General features: G+C 41.2%; 1 protein-coding gene across 2 annotated transcripts in view; it reads right to left on the bottom strand.

The window, feature by feature from the left end:
• IntS4 (integrator complex subunit 4) overlaps positions 1 to 14792 on the bottom strand; it is a 130320-nt gene that overhangs the window by 63582 nt on the left and 51946 nt on the right. For both annotated transcript variants that reach the window (XM_067157786.2, XM_067157785.2), the window contains exons 4-7: positions 11646 to 11792; positions 11202 to 11372; positions 5611 to 5750; positions 3531 to 3723 (exon numbers count right to left, since the gene is read on the bottom strand). In XM_067157786.2, coding sequence (XP_067013887.2) covers positions 3531 to 3723; positions 5611 to 5750; positions 11202 to 11372; positions 11646 to 11792 — 651 coding nt within the window. The remainder of the gene's footprint in view (positions 1 to 3530; positions 3724 to 5610; positions 5751 to 11201; positions 11373 to 11645; positions 11793 to 14792) is intronic.

The following is a 14792-nucleotide window of genomic DNA, read 5'->3' as shown; positions in this document are numbered from 1 at the left end:
TTCCTATTTTAACAGCAGGCAAATGCTGGGGCTGTACTTCAATTAAGGCCACGGCCGCTTCCTTCCCACTCCTAGGTCTCTTACTATCCCATCGTCCCCATAAGACCGATCTGTGTTGGTGCGACGTAAAGCCACTAGCAAAAAAAAAATTCATCAGTCATGAATAACTCAAAAAATTCAAGCTCATTCCTAGGTTCATTTACCTTGTGGTGACTTGTAATCACACATAACTGTGAAAGAGATACGTGTGAAGTCCATACACACTCACAACATGAATATTTTCAACACCAGAAAGGACACGAAGATCAGAACATAGGTACCACAAGGTCCAAATAGTCCCTTCGAAGAGACTTGTATAATGGACTGATAAAAGGATCCTATGCAGTCATAAAAGTGAAAGTATAGAAGTACAATGAAAAGGCACTGGAGCACATTGTTATCAAATACAGGCGTTTCACGAGTTAAAACATACAGATTTCCGTGCACACATGCAGTATAGTGGATATGTTACAGCAAATATATAAAGAGGATCCACATTACACGAATGATTGGTGGTTTTCTGATGAGTGTCATGATCTGCCCAGTGTTCATGCAAACAAAGAAAACAAGCGCTTTCTAGGCTGCCAACAGCCTGATGAATAACCACCAAGATCGCTTCACTTCGTACACATCAGGTAAGCCTGAAACCACAACAAAGAAGTCTGGGTATGCACTCTCAATGAGGCACAGACATCTTGAAGTTACTAAGTCTGTACTAGCTGACGATTTAACAATTATTGGTGAATATTTCTGCAAATGGAGGTCGCAACCAAGTGTCACTAAGACAGAAGTCTCAACGTTTCACCTAAACAACAAGTTGGCCAACAAAGAGCTCAGAGTCTACTTTGAAGGAATGCTACTTAAACACAACAGAAACCCAAAATATCTATGGGTCACACTCGATAGAACACTTGGTTACAAACGACACCCATTTAGAAGAGCTGCCAAAATCGAACTCGAAATAATATTCTCCAGAAATTCCGTGGCACATCATGGGGATCCTCTGCATCGGCACTCTGTACTTCGTCTCTGGAGTAGGTTTATCCTTGCTCTCCAGCTTGGACGAATAGTACTCGCACAAGACTATTTTAATATTTTGAATTCTATCTCTTCTTGTCTTTTTAACCGATGTTCTTAAAAATTTCATTTCTACTGCTTGGATCTTACTATCTTGTCTCTTATTAGTTACCAGCGTTTCTAGTCTGTATGTTACAATTGATATGAAATACTGTTTATATAATGTTAATTTCGTTCTCTTGGGTACTTTCTCATCCCATAAAAGCTCTCTGACTTGATGATAAAATGTTGTACCTTCACTTAGTCTGTTATTAATTTCAGGGTTGATTTCATTACTTCCATTAATAATGCTACCCAGATATGTAAGCTGTTCTACATTCTCTAACCGTTCTCCATCTATGTTCGCTTGGCTTCTCTTTTTCTCTTTTCCACAGTGCACGACTACAGTTTTTTTTTTTTTTTTTTTTTTTTTTTTTTTTTTTTACTAATTACCATTCCAAACTCCTTCATATTTTCATTCTAAATGTCGAGTCTACTTTGTACTTCCTTTTCTCTTTTTCCCCAAATCACCACATCATCTGCAAATACCAAAGCATTCACTTCATCACTACTGATACTCTGTTATAGCGAGTACGTTTTCCGCGGTTATGAATTCTCGCTATGTTGTGCACTAAGTGAGGTTTGTATGTGGAATGAATCCATGTGCTGCAGCGGATCTGAGAGGGGAGAAATGTTCACCTTGCAAATTGCTATGGAAGTAGATGTCTAACGATACTGTAAAAGTTAGAGCCTTTAGTTACTCTGTTTGTTATTTCTATCTCACCTCTGTTATTACTAGCCATTACACTACCTAAATATCAGATTTGGTGTACTACTTCAACTTGGTGGTCCTGTAGTTTTATGTTGCACTCTGTATTATGTCTGCTGATTTTCAATGCTACTGCTTTTGATGGGTTCAATTTCATTACATAATCATCAAACTTCTTACACCATGATGATATATCAAAAGTGCTTTAGCTGTGTTAAAGTATGGAAGATCAGATTGGTTTGAAACCAAAAGGAGTCCATCAGGGAAGTGCCTTGTCTCCACTCCTGTTCATCACTGTTATGGATTGGATCACAAAATCCACCATCAAGGAATATTGCAAAGATCCTAACACTATAATAAATGCAGATTATTTTCTGATCTGGGGAGAAAATGAAGCAGAAGTACAGGAGAAATTAAATCTTTGGAATAGCAAGTTTAAAGAATATGGATTAAACATGAGTAAAACAAAAACTGTCAAAATGACTACCAATAGGGAAGGCACAGATTCAAACATTTTCCTGGAGGGAACTCTGTTACAATCTGTTTCTAACTTCAAATACCTTGGAAGCATAATTTCAGAAGATAACACAGCAAACCAAGAAATACTTCATGGGACTCAGAAAGCTTCTCAATTTTAATTTCAAGTGAGAAATCTGCTCTGGGACAATAAAATACCACATAAAGCAAAACTGAGCGTGTTTTATGCCTACTTCATTCCAATTCTCATACATGGACTTGAAATATGTACCCTACACAACAAGGCAAATAGTAAAATCCAGTCAACAGAAATGAAATTCATGAGAACAATGAACCAAAAGACCAGGAAGGACAAGATTATAACTGAAGCAAACAGAACGGAGACTGGCATCAAAATACCTGTTAACCAAGTTTTTAGGAAGACGCAGGCTACAAATGTTTGCCATGTTATAAGGATGGACGGAATGAGAACAGCAAGGAATTACTTTGACAGAGAAGTGAAAGGGGAGAGGCCAGTCGGGAGGCCAAGGAATAGATGGACACACACAGTGAAATTGGAGGTCAGCAAGTGGAATGCCAAGCAGGAGAACATGAGCAACAGAAACTATACTTTGACAGGGAGAAATGACAAGCACTTGTACACCACACCCGGAAAACTGGAGCTGGAAAATGATGATCATGATGATGTACAGTACATATTCATTTCTAGTAATCTAGCCACATGCTAGACTATGTGCCGGCACCGGGTGTTACCCTCTCCCTTCCACTATCATATATTACGTCATTCATTTCATCTCATTAACTCCTCTGATGAGGTTGACTTCAGGAAGGGCATCCAGTCATAAAAACCCGCCACGACAGTTTCATCTCACCTCATACCCGACCTCGTAGAACAACGGGGCAAGGGTTGGACAAACAATGTAGCCATATGCTAAATAAATAATAATTCAGAGGAAGTAACCATAAGGGGGAACGTTTCAAATCATGGCATCACTTGATCCTCAGTTATATGCCTGGTCGACTACTAGGCGTATTAACATTTTACCAATTCTAATCAACAAGCTTGACAATACGAGTACAACTCACTGAAACCATCTCGCTGGAAACAGTAGCACAATGGAAGGAAATAGACTTCAGTTCATTCTGATTCAGTAGACTGGCTACACGAACAAGAACAGAAGAACCTCACCCTCATGTTCGACATGAGTTTCTTGTCCAGGGTCTGCTGCAGGAAGCGAGAACTGACGAGGGTCATCGTCCCCAGCAGCTGGGCAGCCTGCATGCGCACCTTCATGGACAGGTCAGTGATCATGCGACACACCTTGGCAAAAGCATCGTCCACTAACCTCACCTCTTCTTCGCTCCCCGGCACAAGGATGATGCTGGAAACAAAAGAGATTCCAAGAAAAATCAATTACACTAGCAAGAGCTACCACAGAAAATACCCAGTAACAGATTAAGACTGAGAGCATTTTGTCAAGTCCTGCTACCACAAGAAATTAACTTCAACTCAACAAAGCGATTCCTTGGCTTGCCTTCTGTTAAACACTGCTTTAAAGAAGGTTGGTAAAGATCAATCGGTACTGATCTGCACTTACAGCTTTCATCCAGGTGACAGATCCCAGCCTTTTCTTAAATGATTTCAAATAAATTGGAAATATATCAAAAATTTCCCTTCAAAAATTATTCCAATCCCTAATTCCTCTTTCTATAAACAAATATTTTCCAAAATTTGTCCTCCAGAATTTCAACATTATGTTCGTACTATGATCGATCCTACTTTTAAATACTCCACTCACACTTATTCATCTATTAATGTCATTCCACGCCATCTCTCCACTGAGAGCTTGGAACATACTGCTTGTTGCATACTATAGAATTCATTTTTGGGTCCATATTGACAAAATATTATTCAAAAAAGTTGTTTAACATATACCCTGAAGTTCCAATTTATAATCTAATAGCTTGCACAAACTTTATTACCAGGCGAGTTGGAGGCATGGTTAAGGGTGCGCAGCTGTGAGCTTGCATTCGGGAGATAATGGGTTTAAACCCCAATGTCGGCAGCCCTGAAGATGGTTTTCCGTCGTTTCCCATTTCCACACCAGGCAAATGCTGAGGCTGTACCTTAATTAAAGCCATGACTGCTTCCTTCCCAGTCCTAGGCTTTTCCTATCCCATCGTCGCCATAAGCAGAAGCAGCACAGACAAGAAAGTGACAAGAACACTTCCATAGTAACTTGCAAGGTGAACATTTCTCCCCTCTCAGATCCGCTGCAGCACATGGATTCATTCCACATACAAACCTCACTTAGTGCACAACATAGCGAGAATTCATAACCGCAGAAAATGTACTCGCTATAACAGAGTATCAGTAGTGATGAAGTGAATGCTTTGGTATTTGCAGATGATGTGGTGATTTGGGGAAAGGGAGAAAAGGAGAAAAGGAAGTACAAAGGAGACTGGACGTTTGGAATGAAAATCTGAAGGAGTTTGGAATGGTAATTAGTAAAAAGAAAACTGTAGTCATGCACTGTGGAAAAGAGAAAAAGAAAAGCCAAGTGAACATAGATGGAGAACGGTTAGAGAATGTAGAACAGCTTACATATCTGGGCAGCATTATTAATGGAAGTAATGAATTCAACCCTGAAATTAATAACAGACTAAGTGAAGGTACAACATTTTATCATCAAGTCAGAGAGCTTTTATGGGATGAGAAAGTACCCAAGAGAACGAAATTAACATAATATAAACAGTATTTCATATCAATTGTAACATATGGACTAGAAACTCTGGTAACTAATAAGAGACAAGATAGTAAGATCCAAGCAGTAGAAATGAAATTTTTAAGAACATCAGTTAAAAAAACAAGAAGATATAGAATTAAAAATATTAAAATCAGAGAAGAGCTAAATATAGAACCGTTAGTACAGAACATACAGAAAGCAAGACTGAGATGGTTCAGACATGTAAAAAGAATGGGAAAGGAACAGGTAGCAAGAAGGGAATTGGAAAGAGAAGTCAAGGGCAAAAGACCAGTTGGAAGACCGAGAAGAAGGTAGATGGATCAGATTTGGAAGAACATTAGAGAAGCAGGATTGGATGTGATGGAAGTAATGGAAGCAGGAAAAGTGGAAGGACAGAAAGGAGTGGAGGAGGCTTGTTAACCACACCCGGACGACAGGAGTGGACATTGATGATGATGATGATGATGATGATGACTTCAGTAGAGTAACCCCCTTAAAAAAGGTAAGTGGAAAAATACTTACTTTTCAGGGTACGTCTGTCCCAGTATCCAAACTATCCTCAGTGCCACCTGACGTACAATCTCGTAATCATCATTCAAGGCTAAACACACTTCAGAATACACAGATGGATCCAGCTTCAATCCTCGCTCATGGAAATTAATCTGGAAAACCACAAAAATGAAAAATATGGAAAAAGATACATTATGGCTTTCAGTAAGCCTACTCCCAATATAAATAGTGTAGAGAACATACCATTTTAGTAACAAAAATCTCACATACACATAATAACAGTTCCTCCAACCAAACAAAGAGGCAGAGCAAGGAGGTAATCACACAGTGGGAAGAAAGTATGACGTGCACAAGAGTAGTGATAAGTGACTGGAAGAAATATAAAATGCTTTCCTTGAAAAGACAAACAGTCAAAAGTGGAAATAAAAAAGATGGACTTTGCTTGAATGAACGCCAAAAAAGAGAGCTTTCCCAACAAAACTGCCACTGCAAAGGAAGTCCTGTCCAATGTCATAAAGACTTAATAGTTTGCGTGAAGACCCTCAAACAAGCAAGAGGAAATAATGCCCATTTCAGCTGGTGGTTGCTGGCTGGATGTACACAAGAACCTCGTTTATCTGGATTAAGTGTGACCGGAACTGATCCAGATTATCGAAAATCCGGATAATCCGGAAAAACTGGAAAACAAATACAGTACATGTTATATAATCTATTAACATAAGTTATTCAGTAATACCTTTATTCAATTGTACAAAGAAATATAAGAACACTTTTCGTACATTTACGACTCTGTTTTACGCACTAAAATAATGTGTGAGTTTTTTCTGTTTTACATTTGTATAGCGTTTGCATGCAGCATGATCTTGAAGATATTTTACTAACAATAGTTCTGCCGGTGTGGTTTCAGTCAAGGATTCTATAATAATAATGTTATTTGCTTTACGTCCCACTAACTACTTTTACGGTCTACGGAGGCGCCAAGGTGCCGGAATTTAGTCCTGCAGGAGTTCTTTTACGTGCCAGTAAATCTACCGACACGGGGCTGTCGTATTTGAGCACCTTCAAATACCACCGGACTGAGCCAGGATCGAACCTGCCAAGTTGGGGTTAGAAGGCCAGCGCCTTAACCGTCTGAGCCACTCAGCCCGGCCCAAGGATTCTAAATAGGCTATCACTTTGCCCAGCTGCATTGTTGCTGCTCCATGAGTTATTGTTTCTTGTGATAGAGCGCCGGTTTCATTTTCTAATTCAGCATCACTGGTTTTTCCATGGTTTCCCATTCTCAATTCCAGACAAACGCCAGGAGGGTACCTTTGATAGACCGTGGCCGAACTACTTCCAATTCCTGACCTTAACTATCCTTGGTGGAAAAGACATTCAAGAAGAGTCGACGCCGTAAAAGAAATACTTTTTTTGCTTTACGTCGCACCGACACAGATATGTCTTATGGTGACAAAAAGAAATACTGTATGAGTAAAAATACATTTTTATTATTTTCAATCCATATAAACCGGAGATGCGGATTAATGAGGTTCTTGTGTATGTAAATAATACCCACATATATTTTTTTTTTAATATAGCTGTGAATTAGGTGAAGGTTGGTACTGTACTGCTTACATAATAAAAATATCAAAGTTGGTATTTTTTGGCCCATTCTGTTAGCAACACTGTTAACAACACCACATATACACTGAGTCATTTGCGTGGCATAAATTTAAGTAGTAGCACATGTTTAGGATGGCTGGTGTGAGTTCTCGTTTTGGGTCGGCTAAAGAAAAGCTCTATAATCTTGAAGAGGCAGAGCAAGGAGGTAATCGCACAGTGGGGAAAAAAGTATGATGTGGACAAGAATAGTGATACGTGATTGGAAGAAAAATAAAAAGCTTTCCTTTAAAAGACAAACAGTCAAATTGGAGATAAAAAAGACGGATTTTGCTTGGATAAAACGCTATGCTGACTACGTCCCCGATCTGGAAGAGCAGAAATATCAGTCTGGCTATCAAGTACGGATTAGTCAATGCAATTATATTCCTATTGTTCATGTATGGATGTGAGAGCTGGACGCTGAAACAGGCAGACAAGAGGAAGATCGACGCTTTTGAGCTCTGGTGTTGGTGAAGACTCTTATGAATACCATGGACTGCAAAAATCACCAATAAGACAGTTTTAGAGTGCATCAAGCCCCGTAAGTCAGCGGTTGGTATGATTATGAAGCTGAGACAGCATACTTTGGCCACGTTATGCGATCAGATGCATTCTAAAAGCAATCATGCTAGGAATGATCAGCGGTGCAAGAAGACCAGGTCGCCAGAGGACTTGTCGGTCAGACACCATTAAAACAGACACTACCCTCACCCTGGAACATCTAAAGGAGGCAGTGTGGAGAGTGTTAATTCAAAGAATCGTTGATGGTCGGATACAACTGAATGGATGACATCAACATAACAGGCATTTTGAGGATAAAAAACAAAGTTACCAAAAATTGAAAACAGCATATATGAATACATAGTTAAAAAGAGAGTTGAAAGCAGTTACAGGTTTTAAGGCTAGCCACGGATGGATCACTAGCAATGTGCAAATTCTCCCAGCCGATTATGAAGAAAAGATTGTGCGTTTTCACAGATTTGTTATTGGTTTGCACCAGAAAAATTCGTATTTGCTATCATAAATTGGTAATGCAGACCAGACACCAGTATATTTTGAAATGCTCTTGGATTATGCTAATGGAGATTACCGATGCTCTGCCCCAAGTTTAGCTCACACAATGCATCCTAACCCCCAACCTTTTCAACTTCAAGGGGCAATCATTCAATCAGATTCGCAACACCACTATGGGCACGAGGTTGGTTCCATCCTACGCCAGCTTTTTCACAGGAAGACTCGACAAGGATTTCCTAGCTACTGAACCTCTCCAACCCCTAGTCTGGTGGAGGTTCACTGGTAACATCTTCCTCCAGTGGCACCAAAAAGCAAGCTGCTTCAATTCTCATAAGAGCATTTCTTTCACTTGGCAGATCTCCCGCATTTCTCTCATTTTCCTTGACGTTAACCTCCACCTCTGTACATGTCAAACTCACCAATCATCAGCAGTATCCCCATTAACTTGTGAAAATTTGAATTTATCCCCATTGCAACAGTTTTGCGCCCATACCACACAAAACAATCTCTACCGTTCAGCTTTACCATGTGAGGCAAATGGATACCTTCAACCTCTAAAGCCCATGCCTTCTACAATAACAACCTCATAGGGATTACCCCAGCCAATTGGTTGACCACTAGATCTCCTGAGCCATGAACTCTGTTTACAGACTCCCTAAACAACCTAACCCCCTACCCTCCATAACCACATATCATCCTGGTCTACATGAAATCAATGTCATTTTAAAACAAGCATTCAATCTTTTTTCATCCTCATCCTACACCATATTCCGAAAAGCCCTGTCACATTCAGACGCCCACCTGACCTCAAGAACATTCTCACTTGCTATGAACCATAACAACCTCCAGCCCCTTCCGGATTTTTTTTTTAAGTTGCTTTACGTCGCACCAACATAGATAAGTCTTACAGAAATGACAGGACAAAATAACGTCAGGAGTGGGAAGGAAGCGGTCGTGGTCATAATTAAGCTACAGCCCCGGCATTTGCCTAGCGTGAAAATGGGAAACCATGGAAAACCATCTTCAGGGCTGCCAGCATTGGGGTTCGAACCCACTATCTCCCGAATACTGGATAAATTTAATAAATTTGTTTGAAACTTCTACATTCTGTACTCCAATACAGCTATCATAATGAGACTCATAACATGTAATACTGGATCCTGGCCACACTTAAGAGACTGTAGCTATCGAGCTCAGTCTGGCTTTTTCCTCTGTGAACAGAGCCGCTGTAAGACCTGCCATTTACATACACCACTTTTACCAGTAGTATCACCAACAAGTCTTATCCCATGTAAGGTCTTTGTGACTGCACTTCATCCAACATCGTCTACCAGCTTTAATGCAGACTCTGCCCAGCTTTCTACAATGGCTTAAGTAACAATACTCCAGCTAACGTACATGCAGCAACCGCGGTACCTGCAAAACCCATAACATAGATCTTCCTGTCCCTATTCACACCAAGCACCGTCAAACCATGTTCGAAAATTTTTTCAGAGTTGAAGTCCTCAAAAATATATCCCCAGCTTTCCACACTCTCACCCTTAGAGATTCCAAAGTCGGACATAAACTGGTGTTCCAGTCCAGGGAAGCACCAGGCCTTAACATTCAATAACTGCTCCTTCTTTTCCACTCTCTTGTATGTCTCCCCACTTCCTTTACCTCATGCACTGACCACTACCATTATTATTCCATCCTCCAATCACAAAGGCTGCAGCCGAAAATTCTGGACACATGCCTTTCTTTTATGTGTACTCTACGCACGTGTTCTTACCCGGTAAGTCACTGCTCTCCATCTGTTCCCTAGACTTATTCATACAGTGAAACCTTGTTAGTGCATTCCTCATTAACACGTTTCTCTATTAGCACATCGTAAATTCGAGAAGTGCCGAATCTGATCATAATAAATCTCTATAAAAATACCTCATTTATCGCATCACGAATTTTTGCGATGACCATTTAGTATGATCACATCTTTCCTAGCCCTGGAAATGTTTTTTGTCATCCCTTGTGAAAGAAACGTGATTTCCAACTCTGGTAAGAGCCGTCACCATGATTACAGGAAAAGGCCTTGAATTCCTGAACTTCACGGGATAAGTTGCACCTTCAGGGAGCAAGCCATTAGCCCCAAGAAAGTTCAATTTCACTTCCCGGTTAGCAGCAAGAGTGCTGAATAATAGTGAGACTGTTTGTGCATTTTTTTATTTTTATTTTTTTTCATTCCGAAGTTAGAAATGTATTTTGTTTTGAGTGGTACAGTGAAGTGTAGTGAATATTTGCCATGTGATGTGGTAGCCTATGTCTTGTTTAGGAACATAATCGTGTGAAATTGACTAGCATGGTGCATATTTGGCCTGCGATAGCCTACAGAAGTTAAGGATATGGAAAAAGTCATGAAATTCCTTACTAATGAAGACAAAATAAAAATCTGTCAGAAAGTGGATTGGCGTCTGCATCCAAAGTGCACAGAGGTCGCGAGTGTTTAACACCCACCTTCGACTCAATCAATCTGGTTGGTTGAAATTTACTCAAAATGGTGGCCAAAGTCCATCCTCACTTTCGCACATGGTCAAGTGTAACCTCCAATTCACTGTCTAAGAGTGTGATCTGCAATTTTGATATTTTTATTGGCCCCCGTGCACATGTTTATATATTTGTTGTCTGGTGTTTTTCACACCTTTTAATACTTTTTTGTCATCTTTAGAAATGGTAGATACAGTTTTCACTATACCCATGGATACGCAACGTAAAATGCCCTCATTTCGAAAAAAATTGTATCTAGTGTTTCCATATCCCTGTTGGATTCATATATTCAGAAGTGCGTATTCTTGTTTGACACATTCTTTTTTGCTGTCCCCTGCAGAAACATCTTAACGAGGTTTTACTGTATATACATTTAAGTTACAATGTCCAACAGAACTCTACTGTAACAGAGATGCTCCACCTACCATTGTGCGGAAGGCTGCGCTGCGTACTCTGGCTTCCTCGCTGTGAGTGTAGTCCCCCACTAGCCTCAGGATGGCCTGCACAGACGTCTCAGACCCTCCACCGAGGGGAAGCAGCTCCCCGATTAGTTCCAGGCACTTGCACTTCACAAAGTGGCTGGTGTCTGTTAGAGACTGAAACACAGCGTTTTACTCTTGTATAATAGGATTAAGGAGCTTTATGGCTCACAACATGATATACTGTGCACAGAGATGACACAAGATCAAACAATGGAACATACACAACACGACATGACATGGGGGCGGGGAGGGGGAGTACTTGGAAGGGGACAAGGCTAACTAGGTTGCAGGTTAGGCTACTAAAGTTCTCTTCAAAGTTTGGTTATGTTTAGAACAGGCCTCATATTCTATAACTAAAATACTCTTCAAACACAACCAGGTACATACCTGTTTGGCGACCTGCACCAGCTTGTGGTGAACAGCCACATTATCCGGCAGCAGTTTACCCAGCCTCAGCAGGGCCGATATACCTTGAGCAATCACTTTGTGTGATTCTTCCTTCTTCAGAAGCTGAATGGTCTCATCTATGACAGCCTGAAAACAGACACAACAATGTAGCCATCGTCAGAGAAACTGCAGGTAAAAGTCAAGTGATGGGAAGTGTAGTCGTCAAAAGAACAAATAACATCACTCAGCCTAATTCTTAACTATAGGCACATTTTTAAACTCATCAGTGAGCAAAGAATTACATCGCACTATCATTTTAATCGGAGAGTAAACAGAACTGTCGTTACATGCATCGATGGATCTCCCATGTAATCCACCGGTTGCCATCAGATTCATTGAGTATCATGAACAATTACTCTGATTAATGATAGATTTGAGGTAACATATTGCATTTAAAGACGAGGGAATCTGCCTCTGTCGTGTAGTGGTCAGTCTGATTAGCTGCCACGCCCACGAGGTCCGGGTTTGATTCCCGGCTCTGCCACAAAATTTGAAAGGGGTGAACAGGGTCTACTCAGCCTCGGGAGATCAACTGAGTATAGGGGGGAAGGGTCGATTCCCACCTCAGCCATCCTCTAAGTGGTTTTCCGTAGTTTCCCACTTCTTGCCCAGGCAAATGCCAGGATGGTCCCTAACTTAACACCACAGTCGCTTCCTTCCCTCTTCTTTGTCTATCTCTTCCAATCTTCCCATCCACCCCACAAGGCCCCTATTCAGCATCGCCTTGGTGAGGTACTGGTCATCCTCCCCAGTTGTATCCCCAACCCAAAGTCTCACGCTCCAGGACACTGCCCTTGAGGCGGTAGAGGTGGGATCCCTCACTGATTCCAAGGGGAAAACTAACCCTGGAGGGTAAACGGATTAAGAAGAAGAAGAAAATAGAGTGTGTATTTGTGCAAGAATTATAAATTTTTCGTTGGAATGGGAAACTACTGCTTAAAATGATAATACAGAAGACATAATTTTGTTTCATGTATTGAAGAAATGAACGATGAATATCAAGGACTCGAAGTACATAACTGCATAATTCCAAACTATGACAAGTTTACCTTCGAACAATGTTTCACGCTATCAAATGTTGCAGCTGACGTTTGTAATTCTTTTTAATTCAATACCAAGTTACAAATAATATTGTATATGTTAACTCCTGCACGTCATGAAGTTTGCTACAAATCTAAGTGGAAAACCAGCGAAGTGTTCCTTTATTCAACCGTCATTGCAAACTACTTCTTCTACCTGTGGGAAATGGGATTTCAACCCACTATCTTTCGAATGCAACTTAACACCATGTCTCTGGTTTAAACATCTTCACTCAGCCATAGGAATCATCCAGTAGAATTCCACTTTCATTGTTAGACAACGCAACCAAACATCAGAGCAGATAGCCAAGCTGCCTAGATGGCACCACTTCAAAGGGTCTGTAACTCTGGAACTGAGGTTGCACAACTATTAGTAAATAATAATCTCCCAAATCTCACAGCTGCACGACTTGTGCACCTTAACTAACCAGACTGGTGAATATAAAACCAAGGTTACGTTAAACATACCAAAGTGCTCTCATTTTATGAGGTCAAATTAAAAAGTAAGTTACCCTAGCTTGCCGCAAGAGAACACTGTGTGGCCAATGCGGAGCAAGCTACAGGAACTGCTGACACGTCCGATAGGAAGGTTGGTGTGGTATCCCGTCGTGTTGTGTGTACTGAGCGGATGAGGCTCAATGGCGTGCCAACTGGATGTTCACTCCAAATTGGAGGTGGTTGCAACGATAAGATTTCTATGGCCTAAAGGGCTCAATTGCACGGGTATTCGTCGTGAAATCACAGGTGTATATGGTGAGCATGCAATTTCTCACCCAGGTATTGTAAAGTGGTGTAAGCAATTTGATGCCGGATGCACGGATCTCACGTATGAATAACGCGAAGGCAGGCCCACAACGTCCAGTACCGTTGCAAATGTTGACTGTGAGGACGGGATCATTAAGAGAGAATTGGCGCATAACACTGCACAAAATTGCCAGCATGCTGAACATTTCGTATGGCAGTGTGTTCTCCACTGTTTACCAGCTCCTTGGATTTTGTAAACTGTGTCAAATACGGGTCCCATGTCTGCTCACCAATATTCACAAGGGACAATGTTTCCAATCGTCACTGGCAACAAGTTTCTGCGGCGAATCATCGCAGGGGATGAAACATGGGTACACCACTTCAACCCAAAAACAAAGAGAACATCGATGGAATGGGTGCACACCACATCATCACCACCACGAAAGAAGGCCAAGGTCCAACCTTCAGCAGGAAAGGTAATGGCGACAGTGTTCTTTGGCATGGAGGGTGTGGTGCACGTGAAACTTATTGTATTGTCAAACGGTGAACCAGCTGCATGTCCGTTGAAAGGGTCCAGGCATGGCACAAGCAATTCAGGGAAGGACGCATGTCGCTGGCCTATAGTGCATGGTCTAGAACGCCACACCGCATTACCGATGCCGTTGTCCAGCAGGTGGATGCCCTCATTACGTAAGAAGGGGGAGTTACGATAGCAGTCACTGCCGCAGAAGTCCAAGTGAGCGTTGGTTAGTATTCACACCATCATTAAGGTCAGATTGAAATTTCGCTAAAAGTGCGCCCGATGAGTGCCTCACACTAATCAACTAGTACAGGAAGCATGTAGAATGGACATCTCTCTTGAACATCTGCTGCGCTGTGCCAAGGAAGGGAATGAGTTCCTGTCACTAGTGGTCGCTGGAGACGAGACATGGCGACATCACTTCGAAGCCGAGTCAAAACGACAAAATCTCCAGTGGAAGCATGCAGGGTCGTTGCCGCTCAAAAAATCCAGGGTGAGCTATAGTTCAGTTCTTACAAGTTTCGACTTGACTGCCTTTGGGCGGAGGCTAAGTGAATTAATGAACAGCCAATTGTATGCAGATGATAGAGCAGTTAGACTAGTTCCGGTTACCAGTATTGTCGATCAGTTGTTTACTGAAACCACGTGTTATCAGCTGTGTGTTGTATTGTGCTCAGTTCTTTCTGCTTGTCTTTGTACGTTCACTCTGTCATTCTTGATAAAGCACCAACAATGAGGGTTGAA

Source organism: Anabrus simplex, chromosome 14 (assembly GCF_040414725.1).
Source record: "Anabrus simplex isolate iqAnaSimp1 chromosome 14, ASM4041472v1, whole genome shotgun sequence".
Lineage (NCBI taxonomy): Eukaryota > Metazoa > Arthropoda > Insecta > Orthoptera > Tettigoniidae > Anabrus > Anabrus simplex.
This window is presented reverse-complemented; position numbering and strand designations above follow the sequence as displayed.